The sequence below is a fragment of the Diceros bicornis genome, chromosome 27 (genome assembly GCF_020826845.1).
Source record: "Diceros bicornis minor isolate mBicDic1 chromosome 27, mDicBic1.mat.cur, whole genome shotgun sequence".
NCBI lineage: Eukaryota > Metazoa > Chordata > Mammalia > Perissodactyla > Rhinocerotidae > Diceros > Diceros bicornis.
In genome coordinates, this window is record NC_080766.1 from 44,369,304 (window position 1) to 44,383,238 (window position 13,935).

Below are 13,935 nucleotides of genomic sequence, written 5' to 3' on the forward strand. Positions count from 1 at the left end.
GTACCAGCACTTTTGGTTATAAAGACTTTTCTTTCCTTATTCAATGGTTTTGGTGTCTTTGTGAAAAATCAGCTGGCCTCCTAAGCATGGTTGTGTTTGGGGGCCTCCTCCGTTGATCTGTTTGTTGTACTTTAGCGAGTCCCAGGCTGTCTTGACTGCTCAGCTTTAGAGTAAGTCTTGGAGTCAGATCAGGGAAGCCCTCCATTCTAGTTTCCCTGTTTTAAGTTTGCCGTGGATATTCCAGGCCCTCAGCATTTCCATATAAATTTTACAGTAGGCTTGTCAATTTGTTAAAAACTACCATCACCACCAAAAACCTAGTAGGATTATGACTGGGATTGCTTTGAATCTATAGATCAATTTCAGGAGAATTGCATTTTAACAATATTGAATCTTCAAATCCGTGAGCATGGTATATCTCTCCATTTATTTTGATTTTCTTTAATTTTTTTCATCAGTGTTGTGCAGTTTTCAGGGTAGAAATCTTACATGGGTTTTTTTGAGAAGCTAATTGCTAACTGCATTGTAGTTTTTGAGACTATTATAAATGGAATTCTCACAAGCTTCATTTTCCAATTTTATGCTAGTGTATAAAAGCATAATTTTTTAGACTATATCCTCTGACCTTGCTAAAATCATGTGTTAGTTCTTGTAGTTTTTCTGTAGATTCCTTAGAATTTTCTATGTAAATTATCATGCCACTTAAAGTAGAGACAGTTTTACATCTTCCTTTCCAAACTTCATGTTTTCACAATTCTCATCTTACTGCAGTGGCTCGAACCTTTGTAGTGTTGACATAAGGGCAAGAATTGTTTTCAGTCTCGGAGACCCGGGGTCTGAGCCATGGTCAAGAGCCTGCTCTGTTCAGGACAAGGAGCCCTAGGCCACTGTGGTGTGTAGAGCAGGTTGCCCTCATGTGTCTCTGTTTCAGGCCCTATTTATAAGGAACTCCCTTCAGTTTTTATAGATTAGCGAATGTGGGCAGGAAGGTGACCGACCAGGGGATGACAGGACGCTTCCCATGACGCCTGTTTTCTGTTATGGGACGTGGATGGGCCTTCAGGGAGCTGGCACCAGCCCTCCTGGGCACCACATAGAAACACAGCTTTCAGCCTGTAAAAATTTCCCACATTTAGCATCTTATATAGCCAGTTAAAGTTGGTTTTGGAGGCCCAATTTGCATATGAAATGCTTTCTTGATTGCACCTCAAGCTAGTTTTTTTTTTTATATCATTTTATTTATTTATTTTTTTTCCCCCAAAGCCCCAGTAGCTAGTTGTATGTCATAGCTGCACATCCTTCTAGTTGCTGTATGTGGGACGTGGCCTCAGCATGGCCGGAGAAGCGGTGCGTCGGTGCGGGCTGGGGATCAAACCCCAGGCCGCCAGCAGCGGAGCGCTCGCACTTAACCGCTAAGCCACAGGGCCAGCCCTCAAGCTAGTTTTAAATTAGGTGGTTTAGGATGAAGGAGTGTCTGTCTCTGGCACCTTCTTGAGCTGAGCCTTGGTGGAGAGCCGGAGGGCAGACGAGGCCTCACCCCCCCAGCCAGGCCCCACAGATGCTCCCTGACTGTCGTTGCTTTAGAGCTTGCTGCTCTGGACCACAAAGTTGGTAGAAGGACCTTTTCGTGTCCTTCTCACAAGTAGGCTGGCCGTGAAAATCTGCTCCTAGGGGAACAAACGGCAGAGTGTGGTCAGTCTGGTCCCGGCACCCTCAGAAGAGTTTCCCTGGAGAGAAGTTAATGAAGGAAGCTATTTATGGACTAGGTACCTCTGATGTGGAGGGAGCCAGTGAGGGGGGTGAGGCCCAGGGACTCAGGAAACCAGTACCACCCTGCCTGGAGGGGCAGAGGGAGGAGCCATCAGCAGAAGAGGGCGCAGCAGCCGGGAGGGCAGGGGGCAGGGGCAGTAAGTGCCCATCCTTTCCCTCCACTCCCTTCACTGCTGCCTCTGCCGAGGGAGGAGACAGCCAGATCACCCTCACTTTGCTGAGAGCCGCCAGCCTTTGTGAAGCCCCTGTGCTGAGGCCATTGGCCTGTGACTGACACCCCTTCAGTTCACTGCTCTGGCTCTTTGGCATCCCCACCCCCAGGCAGGAGTGAAAGGGCATCCAGATGTGAGGACAAATGGAGTTTTCACTGCAGGTAGATACTAAGTTATAAAACTGTTGAGGTGATACAGACAGAGCTGAAGACCCATTCACTACCAGGCTCGCATCTGGTTTTCAGCTCAGGAGTAACCACTGGTTGGTTGTGTAAGATTCAACTGGCAGACCTTTCTCGTTTCACCTACGTGTGCACACATGCTGGGGTGTGGGGCTTTAGAGATGGCATTGTGTGTGCGTGCGTGCGTGCATTTTTCCTCGGTGTGCCTTCTTCACTCAGTAAGTGTTGAAGCTTTGCCCGTCGGTGCCCGTGGTTCTGCCCTCTGCTCCTTGCACACGTGCAGCTCCTGCCCCGGGGCCTCTGTCCCTGCCTGTCCTCCTGCTGGGGTGCCCGCCTCCAGTGGACTCCCCCCGCTCACTATGCCTTGGCTCCACTTCCAGGCCATCCGCCCACGCTGGTGGTCACGTGGCTGTGGCCAGTGGGTCCCAGAGTGCCAGGTGAAGGTGGGCACACGCTCCACCTGACTGCCTTCACCTCATTGTCCTCCAGCATCCAGCAGCACCCCCCGCCCCCCCACCAGTATTACTAGACTTTAAAAGAAATCAGCCCATCTTGTAGATGAAGATGGTAGGTCACCGTCATTTTCTCTCCCTTGATTTCTAGGCAAGTTGAGCAGCTCTTTCTGTGTTTTTTGGCCATTGATTCCTCTCTATTTGTTTTATTTGTCGAATTTAATTCTTGCATAATTAATTTTTAGGAATAGCGGGAGGGAGAGGGGAAGCGAGGGATCCACCTTTCTCCCAGAAGGATGGCTGGTTAGGTTGAAGTGTGCTCTTCACATTTCCCGCCTCCCCATGAGGCCCCCTCACACGTCTATCTGCCCTTTCACTACTCTGTTTTAACTTCTGTCATTTCATTATTTGCTTTGATGTCCAATAGGCCAACTCGGTCGTTGCTTGTTCTTTTTCAAAAATGTTTTGGCTATTCTTATGCCTTTAGTCTTTTTGAAAAATAAGATTTGGGATTAGCTTCCCAGGTTCAGTTGAGTAAGCTGTTGAGGTTCCGTTGAGGCTGGTAAGGTTTGTGGACCGTTTGGGAAGAGCTGTGCTCTCCCGTTGGTTCTGCCAGCAGCTGCCGTGGGTTCTTAGGGCGCCTGCTCGTCCCCCACCCCTCCCTACCTGGGTGTTGAGCTGCCAGGTGGCGTTGGCATGGGGTCTCGGTCGTCTTTTTCTTGTTCTGACTTTATAATCGAATATGCCCAATGTTTTACCACAAAATGTGATATTTATTCCAGGTTTCTGGTAGATAATCTCTGTCAAATCGAGGAAGTTCCTTCTGTTCATGTGATTTTTGTCATGAGTGGGTAGTGAATTCTGTCAGATTCTTTTAGGCAATTCTTGTGGTGACTGTGGCCTTTCCCTTTTAAGCAGCCACTGCAGTGGAGCACCTGGCAGGGGTCCTCGTGGCGAGCCCTCCTTGCGTGCTTCTAGTCACACACCCTGGTTGGTCACCTAGCATTATTTAAAACGCTTCTGGCTCTGATTTGTGTTGGCATTTACATCTGTCTTCACAGGAACCACAGGCCTTTGCTTCGCTCTCCCTGGTCCCATTGCAGCATTGACGTGCGGTCTGCAGCCTTGGGAGCAGCCCGAGACACACACACACGCACACACACAGACACACACACACACACACACACACACACACACACACCATTTCCTCCCGCCCCCCGCCCCAGGGGACCTGGGCTCTCTGGGAAGAGGTGCCTGGTTTGATGAGGTGCCCAGGAAATTGTTTGCCAACTTCCTGGCAGGATGGAAAGTGCTAAATTGTCACCTTATAAGTCCTCATGATCCCAGGGCCATTGAAGGTCCAGTGCATGAGGACCTGGGAGGAAGGGGCGTCTTCGTACCCTGGAGCTCAGCTCTTTGGGGCCAGGTCAAACAACCCACAGTAGACAGGGGCCCCCGGCCTCTCCTAGCCAGGGACTGTGGTTGGGGGCAGGGTGTGTCCTGACTGTGGCTTGGCCAGGGTGGGCCTTTCAGAGATTGCTCTGGGCAGCCGAGGGGCTTCAGGAAGGGGCAGTGCTGCCCCAGGATGGCGAGCTTGGAGAGGAGCTGGCTCTTGAATGGTCCAGGATCGGTCCGCATGGGCCAGTGGCTGATGCTTCTCTGGTGGTGGCGTCTGGCCTCTGTGAGGGCTATGCTGTGAGTCCTCCTGGCCGTCTGTCAGGAAGGCAGCTTTCAGTTCCCAATTAGATGAGATTCAGAGTCTGGACCCCGTTATTCACAGCCCAGTAAACCTGGCACAATTTGGGGTAAGATGGGCATTTCAAGCCCAGGTCTGATGTCCCAGATCCGTCACAGCCCTTGTCTCCAGGCTTTTTTAGTAGCAGAGCCTTTTTTAACATAAAAGGAACCTAATGCAGAACAAATTAACAAATAAGTTAGCACAGACTCAGTGACTCTTTAGTTTAAAACAGCCTCCGGCCATTCCCCGGGTCTGCCTCGGCCTCGCCTGTGGGGGATGCCTTTGATGGAGTTTGCACCACTGGCCTTGCCCCGCTGACACCCTCGGGAAGGGAGGGCCTTTGTCCTAGATGTGCACACAAACCAGTGAGCTGGCGTTTTCTCCAGCCACGCTGTGAAAATAACACATTAAAGTATGTGTTGTATTAGCAATTTTGAAGTAAATATATTTTTTAATGAAAATCATATCCCTAGACCGTGGCCCCATTCAGGCTCTGCCTGAACCCCTTTTCCAGCCTCACCCTACAGTTTTTCCATGCCCTGCACTCTGCTTCGCCATACCGGACCCCTGGCTACCCCCCCGCCCACCACGGGTCTGTCCCAGTGGCTGCACATCCCCCTCCTCACAGGCCCAGCCCGCCTGTGTGGGAGCCTCCTCTGAGACCCTGAGGCTCTCGTCCCCTCTCACTTCAGACAGCCGCTCTCACCCGTTTCCGTGTTAGGGATCCAGCCTTGTGCCCCCCTGCGCTGTCCACTCGTCCTCCCTTGGGGACTACTTCTCCCCTCCTGTGTGCAGTGCATCCCCAGGAGGCCTCTGGGTGCAGAGGGGATGTGCCGCCCCAGCTAAGTGACTCGCTCTTTCAGTCGAGGGCCTGCTCTTCTCATTCTCCCCTTGCACCTTCTCTGTGCCTGTGCGTCTGCCCTCCCTCCGCCCACCCCCGCGTGCCCAGGCCACCCTGCCCACGTCCCTTTTCAGAAGGAGCCTTCCTCCGTGCCTGCACCTCCGGTCTCATTATCAGCCCTGTAATTACAAAGTGTGCCTCTGTGATTAACGGGAAAGAATAGCTGGTTTCCAGGGCGGGGTGTAGGTGCCGGCAGGAAAGAACAGAGCAGGCCTGCCCCCCCCCGGAAGGAAGCTCGGTGGGCTCAGAGTCAGGAACCTCACGGCCGGCCTCCCGTTTGCCTCCAAGGGCCCTGGCACGCGCTGGCGCTCGGTGTTTGCTTCTCTCGCTGACCCCTTGTCCTCCTTCCTCAGAAATCGAAGCCCTGAAGCTGGTGGAGCAGGAGCGCAGGGCAGAGCGGAGGCGCAGGGCCACCGTGGTGGTGGGGGACCTGCAGCCCCTGAGGGACGCCCTCCCCGAGCTGCTGGAGCTGGGGGCCGGTGGCAGGCGGCAGCCCACCAGAGGGTGAGTGTCTGTCTCGGCGGCCTGAGACAGCGGGCTGCAAAGGCCGGGACAGGGCTGGCTCTTCCGGAGCTGCTGCCCGCGTCCACGTCCGTGTCCAGAGCGGGAGGAGAAACAGCGGGCGTGGGGAGGGGGTGGTGCAGGGCTGCCTGACCCCGCAGAGGCCGGCCAGCAAGCACCTCAGCCCTTCTGGACATGAAACCCTTCTCCCATGGACTGAGCCCCAAGGGAGCAGGTGGTGACTCCCTCGAGAGGGGCAGGAGAGCCCTGGGCCCTCCCCTGGTGAGTGGCCTGGCCGGCCTGTTGATGGGGCGCCCATTCGCCTTCTGCCTGTGGGCCCCGGAGCGGCTCAGCCAGGAGGGTGCTGCTGCCTGGCGGGTCCTTCCAGCGCCCCACTGGGCTCTGTGTCCTCCCGTCCCCTGCTGTCTCACCCTCAGGGGTGCAGCCTGCCTTTGGTGCCTCTCTCCCAGAACCAGGATATTCTTCTAGGGCACTGCCTCATCCCTCTGCTTTTTCCGGGCTGTTGTTCCCATAAAAGGAAGGTGCCGTGACTTGGCCTGGCAGGGAGGTGCGTGGCGCAGGTGTGTGTGCCCAAGGTGTCCCAGGCTGCTTAGTGGGGGCTGGGGCTCTGGACGCGGCCTCGGCTTTAGAACAATTGGGAAGGAGTCGGAGGGGCTTTCTCTTCTGTCACAGTTGCCAGATTTTCATCATTTACTCTGTCATCTCTCATTTTGCCTTTTTAAAGGAATTCTTTCTCCCACTGAATTTCCCTCTGAGGAGAAAGGATCTGGGGCCCTCACCCTGTCACAGGCGCCGGGGGGTGGTGGGCAACATGCTCACAGCCACTCGGCTGCATAGCCAGATGGTCCCAGGCTGGCTCCCCGGGATGGAAGCACTCAGAACATTCGGTCCAGATGAGGAGTGGCCAGTGGAGTTGAGACTTGGCGATGGAAGCAGAGCCTGAGATGCAGATTCCATTCCTGGTTCTTGAACAAAAATGTGACCCGGTCAAATATCCTTTCCCAGCTTTCAGTGTTCTCATCTGAAAAATGCACTCGGGGCTCCCAGAGGGGAGAGGGCCGCGTAAACACCCCAGTCAGCTGCCCGAGGAGGCATGCGTGAGCGGCTGCGGGGCTGCCCGTGCTGCTGAGCCGGGCCTGGTGTTGAGGCCCTTCCGGAGTCTGAGTGCAGGAAGGTTCCCAGCTGGTCTCACAGCGCCTGAGCCTCCTGTTGGCGCAGGGTCATCGGCCCCTCATGTACGTCTTGACACTGGGGAGCTGTTTGTTTGAATAAACGTTGTTTTAGAACAGTCTTAGTTTACAGAAGAATGGCAGAAATAATAATAAGAGTTCCCACGTCCCTCACTCTCCGTTTCCTTGTTAGTAACATCTTACATCAGTGTGATGCTTTCTTCACAGTTAAGGAACCAATATTGATACGTAAATAGTAAATTTAAAATAATAACTGATTAAAACCCCTGCTTCATTCAGACTTCCTCAGTTTTTTGCTGATGTCCCTTTTCTGTCCAGGACCCCGTGCAGGATCCCACATGACATTTAGTCATCATGTCCCTCAGATCGCCCCTTGGCTGTGATAGTTTCTCAGACTTGCCTTGTTTTTGACGACCCTGACAGTTTTGAGGAGCACTACTCAGGCATTTCTGGGGTGCCCCTCAATTGGGATTCGTATGATGGTTTCTCCTGGCTGGGCTGGGGTTGTAGGTGGTGGGAGGAAGACCACAGAGGTGAGGTGCCCTTCTCACCGCATCACACCCATGGTGCGTGCTGTCCACGTGACCTGCCACTGTAGGTGTGGACACGACCCTGGTGTCTCCACTCGGCATCACTCTGTCCCTCCCCACACTGTCCTCTGTGGAAGGAGGGCGCCGTGCACAGCCCACACCTGAGGAAAAGGAGCTGTGCTCCCTCCCTGCGGATGGAGGAGCTGCATAGACGATCTGGATTCTCCTGCAGAGGAGACTGACTCTTCTCCCCCGTGTACTTGTCAAGCACTCATTTATGTCAGTGTGGACTCATGGACATTTATCTTACACTCTGCGCTGTAATCCAACATGACTTTATTCTGGTGCTGAAACTGTTCCAGCTCCGGCCATCGGGAGCTCTTTGGGTCGGCTCCTGGGTCCCTCTGACACAATCCACCCAAGGGGGTCAGGGGTTGTGTTTCTGAGCACTTCCTTCCTTTCTGGCACCACCAGGTGCTCAGGCCCAGCTTGGCTCATCTTCACCCTCCGGGCTCACCTTGGGCATTTCCTGGCTGGTCCCGGAATCAGCGGGCTCCCTGCGTTGGAGAGTGGTATAAGCAGCTGGGATCTGGGCGCTGGGCTGCTGACTTCTGCTGGGGAATCATCGTTTCTCGGCCTTCTCGGCTACAGAGCAAGGAAGTGCCTGTGTGTATACTGACCCGGTGTGTTCCTGCAAAGTTGGGGAAACAGTTTATAGGACCGTTCTCATTTCTAACACTGGCTGCAAGTCTGGGGGTCCCCAAGACCACTCTTAGGTTCGATAATTCTCAGGACTCAAAACTCAGAAAGCTGTTACACTCACAGTTACGGTCTGTCGTGGCCGAAGGATGCAGATGAAAATCAGCCAAGGGAGAGACCATGGGGCAGGGCCGGGAGAGTCCCAGATGCGGGACTTCCAGCCGTCGCCTCCACACACAGTCAGGACAGCGGTACTGCCCAGCATCAGCGTGTGACAGTGTGCAAGGAGTGTTGCCAACCAGGGATGCTGACCAAGCTCTGTCTCCCAGGTGGACGGGCGGGCGGGGCTGGCAAGCTTTGCCTTTGGTCCCTTTACAGGCTTTGCCTTGTGGCCCTGGGCACCCAGACCGCGAGTGCAGGTCACCTGCTGGGACACCCTGACCAAGGCCCTAGGCCCCTCCAGGCCCGTTCCAGATCCATGAGGTGGCCTTGCAGGGTGCTGGTGGGAGAACCTGAGGCTCTGAGGTGGCCGAGCAGGCCCTCACATGGCGTTCCCCAAGCTCCATCTGGGTGGGTACTGCAGGGCACACAGCGGGCACCGAGGCCGACTGGAGCCAGCATGTCAGCAGTGACACTGCCAACGGGCTGTGCTTATCAATAATGGAGTAGATTGTCTAGGAAGTCCACCCTCTCTGGGCAAAAGAGTGTCGTGGTCGTGCTCTCCTTTCTAACAATTGAGGGGAGAGCCTCATGCAGCGAGCTGCCAGGCCAGCGGTTGTGGGGGCAAAGTGTATCCACCCATGGGATCCCACGTGGCCCCGGTGGCCTCGGCTACCTCTCGAGGCTGCTGCTGCCGATGCTTGGAACACGCCTGGGCTGGCAGCCGGGCTCGAGGGTGCTTCCTGCCGGCTCAGCCCTCCCAGCTCTTACAGACCAGCAGCAGCTGTGGAGAGCTCGCCAGAAACAGCACCGGAGAGACCACTGGGACCTCAGGGGCCTTGGTCTGTCAGCATTGTGGATTCAGACGAGAGTCTGTGTCCTTCCCGCAGCATTGTTGGTCTTTCTTTCCAGGCCCCTGGCCCCTGGCCCCTGGGGCAGGGGCATGCCATGTGGGCTCCTTGACGTCAGCGGGCCACGGCAGGGGTCGAACACTCCACCTGCCAGCACGAGAGCCCCATAGCTGGGGCTTATCTTGGCGTGCCTGGACTCTTACCTTGTCCTCAAGACTGTGGTGCCTGGCTGACGGGAGCCTTTTCAGGAAAGCATTGGCCCGTTTGACAGTGGGGGAAACTGAGGCCTCTGGGGTAGAGCAGCTTTCCTGAGATTCATCGCAGGTCACGCAGTGTCCAAAGCCAGTGCTGGTGCAGCCTGTTTCAGCCCAAGGGGCTCTGCAGGCCCTTGGGCAGCGGGCTGTGTACTCTGTGAGCTGCACGTTGGTCCTGGCAGGCATGTCTCAGCCCACCGTCCACCGCACTCGGCCCTGCGGCCAGAACCAAGCCTAGACACTGTGAGTGAGTCAGCCTGGCCAGGGGCTCTCCCTGGGGGTGGGCAGCAGTGTGTGGGGTGTGGAAGCCCCCCCCCCCACTGGGTGGAGAGCTGGGGTGCTGGCTGGGCTCACTCTGATGGCCTCGGGGGGTGCGCCCCCTCCGCCTTTTCCACAATGTTATCATCTCGTGGGGAACTCCGTGGAGGGGGACATAGTGCCTCCCCTGGGAGCTGCCTACCAGGCCCTGGATGTGCCTTGAGGCTCAGGTGAGGGTCCTGCCTTCCTTGGCCCCCACCCTGCAAGGGGGCGCTCGTGCCACCCTGGCCTCGCCTGGGCCTGGGGGCACCAAGGGGACTCCCGGATGTGTGTACGCTGCCTTGGGATGCTCAATTGTGAGAGCCGGAAGGAGCCGTGGGAGGCCTCAGCGCGTTTGCTCTCTTGCCTTTTTATAGACGGGGATGGAGATCCAGGGCCCAAGGTCCCCCTGACCAGTAAGACAGGACTGGACCCAGACCTGACCTGCCAGCACGTGGCTGCTTCCTGGGAGTGCAGGCTGGAGGAAGGGGGCCCCGTGACAACCAGTTCTGTGAGGGTGGGCCTTGGGAGAGCTCTGGGTGGTTGGTGAGGGACCTGCTCCTGGGTGGACACAGGGAGAGGAGTCAGTGGCAGGAGGAGCAGAGCCGCAGCGTCCTGGGGCCGATGCTGACTCGGGAGGGTCCCATCCTGGCAGGCCTGAAGCGCATTCCCAAGTCGGCCCCCAGCCGGGTAAAAGGAAAGTAGGCAGCGCTGTCTCAGGTGGACGAGACAAGAAACGTCTCATTCATGTTTTATAAAACAACGTGAATAAAAGGTGAGGGCTCCTGGTCTGGAGGCTGAGTTCAGGTGCTGGCCCGGGACACAGCGGTTTCCTCGCCCTTCCCACCTCCACTGGGGTCCTCTCCCGCCGCGTGGTCTCAGGTGACAGCTCCACAGGTAGGCGAGCTGCCCTGGACCACACTGGCCGCCGCGAGGCCGCATGTGCTCCCAGAGCTGCACGCTGAGAGCAGTGCTCATCCCGGCCGATCCAACAGCCCTCCTATGGATCCTGACCTCAGAGGGGCTCGGTGGGAGGTTCCAGGTGGACCCCATGCTGCGCTGACCTTGCTTCTCTGTGTCCACAGCCGGGCAGGCAGCAAGCCACGACCAGCCGAGCTGAGCCGGATGAGTGCGGCGCAGAGGCTCCAGCTCCTGTGAGTACGGCCCCGCCACCCAAATGAGGCTCTGGGGCTCCCCCTCCCCCCGCCTGTCCCACCCCAGGACGGTCGGGCATCTGGCCGAACCCCAGTCCACTTGACGCTGTTGGCAGCTCAGCCAGGGCCAGCTCTGGGGCACAGCGTCATGGGCATGAAGCAGCCTGTTTCTCGCGGGCCGGGAAGCCCCTTCCCCCCGGGGTGGCCAGGGGAGCAGATGCTGCCACTGGCTCTCGGGGGTGCCCTCAGGGCCTGGTCCTCATCAGGGACTGGTGGGGACACCCGGGGCCTGTGCCATCTGAGGCATCTCGGGTGTGCGGTCGCCTGGCTCTGGCTGTCCGTTGTCCAGTGCTTCAAAATCTTCCTGCTGGCAGCCAAGGAAGCTGGAGCCCCGTGCAGTTTGGCCTTGCCCTTGGTCACACACATGCAGGGGCAGAGTGGGGCTTGGCCCCCACCCCTCCCACCCACGGCCAGCGCCTTCCCCAGTGCGGCGCTGGGTGGGCCGTGTGGGCTTGTCCTGGAGCTGCTACCCTGAGGTTTCCATCCAGGTCACCTTCATTTTAGCAGCAGAGGTGTTGTCCCCCAAGGGCACCTAGCTGGGGCACTGGTGCCCATGGCCAGGCTGCAGGGCCCACAGAGTATGAGCCGGCCCCTGCGCTTCCAGAAGGCGGCGTGACTGTGCCTGCTGCAGATGGAGGCTGGCTGAGTTTAGAGACGAGCGTGGAACGCAGCAGCTGCTGCCGTGGACTCTGGGGGCTCAGAGCCTCGCAGGAGCCCAGGATCCCTGTAGCCTTCCCATGTCCCGTGGGGAGGGCAGCAGCTGCCACTCTGTCACCGTGGCACCCAGCAGGGCTGCGATCCTGCCTCCTCCGCTCCTAAACAGGGGCGGTGTCTGTTTTGGTGGTGCCGGAGGGAGGGCCTCTTATGTAAGGCTGTGCGTCCTCGGCACGTACAGGCTACTGCCTCCCCATCTCTGTCAGCTCCAGCCTTTAATAGCAGCTCCCTGCAAGGTTGGGGACAGGCACAGAGATCCCTCCTTGGGGGAGGGGCAGGGGGGCTAGCTCCCCACCGCTCACCCCATGGACGGGGCAATGGCTCCGGTGCCTGTGTGTGACCATGAGGAGACCCCAGGGCAGCCGCTGCCCTCCTGCCCTAAGCCCCTGCTCTGCTCTCCGACCTCCCTCAGCCTGACCCAGCAGGGCTGTGCCCCTACCCACACTTGAGAAGACCCAGGCAGAATTTCACAGCCCCGACTGCCTTCCTCACTCCCCACCCCTCGTCCCCTGCCCTAGACCAGCCCTTCATGAGTGTCCCTGCAGGGCGCCCGCCCCGCTCCTCCTTATGGTGACCCTTTAGGCCCTGGGTGCTCTGTCCCGTGATAACCCCTGGCCTGTCCGTCCCTGTCCAGGGCAGTGTCCAGCCTGCCCTGAGGTGCAGGTGTGGGGTGGCGTGCCGAGATGGGTCCTGGGTGTGCCGAATGCTTGTCCCTGGCCCCCACTGAGGGGTGAGGGGTGTGCTGATCTCTGACCTGGACTCTTTCAGCGAGGAAGAAAGGACCCGCTTTCGGGAGCTGCTGGCCAGTCCAGCCTATAGAGCCAGCCCCCTGCTGGCCATCGGGCAGCAGCTGGCCCAGCAGATGCAACTGGACCGTGGCGCGCAGCCCTGACCCGGCCCGGGGGCATGCCTGGAGCTCCGAGGACGCACACAAGGTGCCCAGAGAGGGCCGACTCCTCACCGTCGTCACTCTGAGCCTGGTGGACAGCCAGCGCACCGCCACCTGGTTCTTTTTCAGTTATTAGGGAATGGGTAGGGGCAGAGCCCCCTGCAAGGATGAATAAATGCTGGATAAACTCAGGCCGTGGGGCGCACGCTTCCTTCTGTGCCCCCGGCCGTTCCCGTGGGCTCCCCTCCGAACTCCTCCCCAGCTTCTCGGGGCTGGTCAGCTGCCCACGCTCTGCTCCGCACGACCTGCCTTTGACAAGGTGCGAGGGCCCCAAGCCCTTTGCAGAGCCGAGGTGGCCGTCGTGTGGGGTTCCTTGGGGCTTGCTGCCCCCCGGTGAGCAAGGGTGCAGGTGGAGGCCACGAGGCCTGCTCTTCTCATCTCGTGGTCCCCGCCTTCCTCCACTGCGACTCCCTCGGCGTCCAGCCTCCCACCCTCATGACAGGTGAGCAGGCCTGCAGCCAGGAACCTCAGAGCAGGCGGGCTAGGCCCTGGCTCACGCAGCTGACCTGGGAGCAAGACAGTTTGTTGTTAGAAGCCTGGGGTGTGGAGTTGGGCAGTAGAAACACTGACTTAAACCCTCGATTTTAGGATGTGGAAAGGTGGGGGGTGCCTTTCCCAGCCCTCCAGGCCCACCCGGGCTCGTCCCCAGGAGTAGGAGTGGGGGGTTTGTGCTGTGGGGGACTCACCACTCGTGCCCTGCAGGGGGAGTTGTGGTGGACATGCAGCTCAGAGGCCAGGCCTCCCCCAGCAGCAGCTCTGGGCCCGGCGAGGGCTCCGCTTGGGGTGACCACACCGTCATTCTCAGGGGCGGGGCCTGAACATCCAGGACCCCTTCACAGGAGTAGTGTGGGGGGCGGGCACCAACCCTAGGGCACCTAATCGATGTGTCCAGGTGCCAGGCAGTCACTCGGGGCCTCCTGGCTGAACTGGCGTGAGCCCCCTGTGCCCCCGACCTCCAGTGACACGGCTGCGTGCTCCCTGTTCGTGGACCTCCCATGGGACTTGGAGCCCCTGGCAGTGTCCACGGAGGCTGTCCAGGAGTGGGTGGCCAGGTAGAATCACAGCCCGTGCCCCTTGCCCCCCTGTGTGCCTGGGCTCCTTCCCTGGACAGGAACAGACACAGTGTCCAGTCACAGAGCATGGACAACATGGGACCCTGGAGGCCGCAAGTGGGAACCCGAGCCCCCTCAGCCAGAGGTCAGCACAGTGGTCCTGCCAGACGCCACCAGCCCCTGAGCGATGGTGGCGGGGGTCCTCGGTGTGGATGAGTTCTCTGAGAGAAGCAGTTGACAAAGTAGTAG

General features: G+C 58.1%; 1 protein-coding gene across 2 annotated transcripts in view; it reads left to right on the forward strand.

Moving 5' to 3' along the window:
- SLX9 (SLX9 ribosome biogenesis factor) overlaps window positions 1–12,766 on the forward strand; it is a 39,471-nt gene extending 26,705 nt beyond the window's left edge. For both annotated transcript variants that reach the window (XM_058523278.1, XM_058523279.1), the window contains exons 4-6: window positions 5,609–5,759; window positions 10,843–10,911; window positions 12,454–12,766. In XM_058523278.1, coding sequence (XP_058379261.1) covers window positions 5,609–5,759; window positions 10,843–10,911; window positions 12,454–12,577 — 344 coding nt within the window. In that variant the 3' untranslated portion in view covers window positions 12,578–12,766. The remainder of the gene's footprint in view (window positions 1–5,608; window positions 5,760–10,842; window positions 10,912–12,453) is intronic.
- The last annotated feature ends 1,169 nt before the right edge of the window (window positions 12,767–13,935 follow it).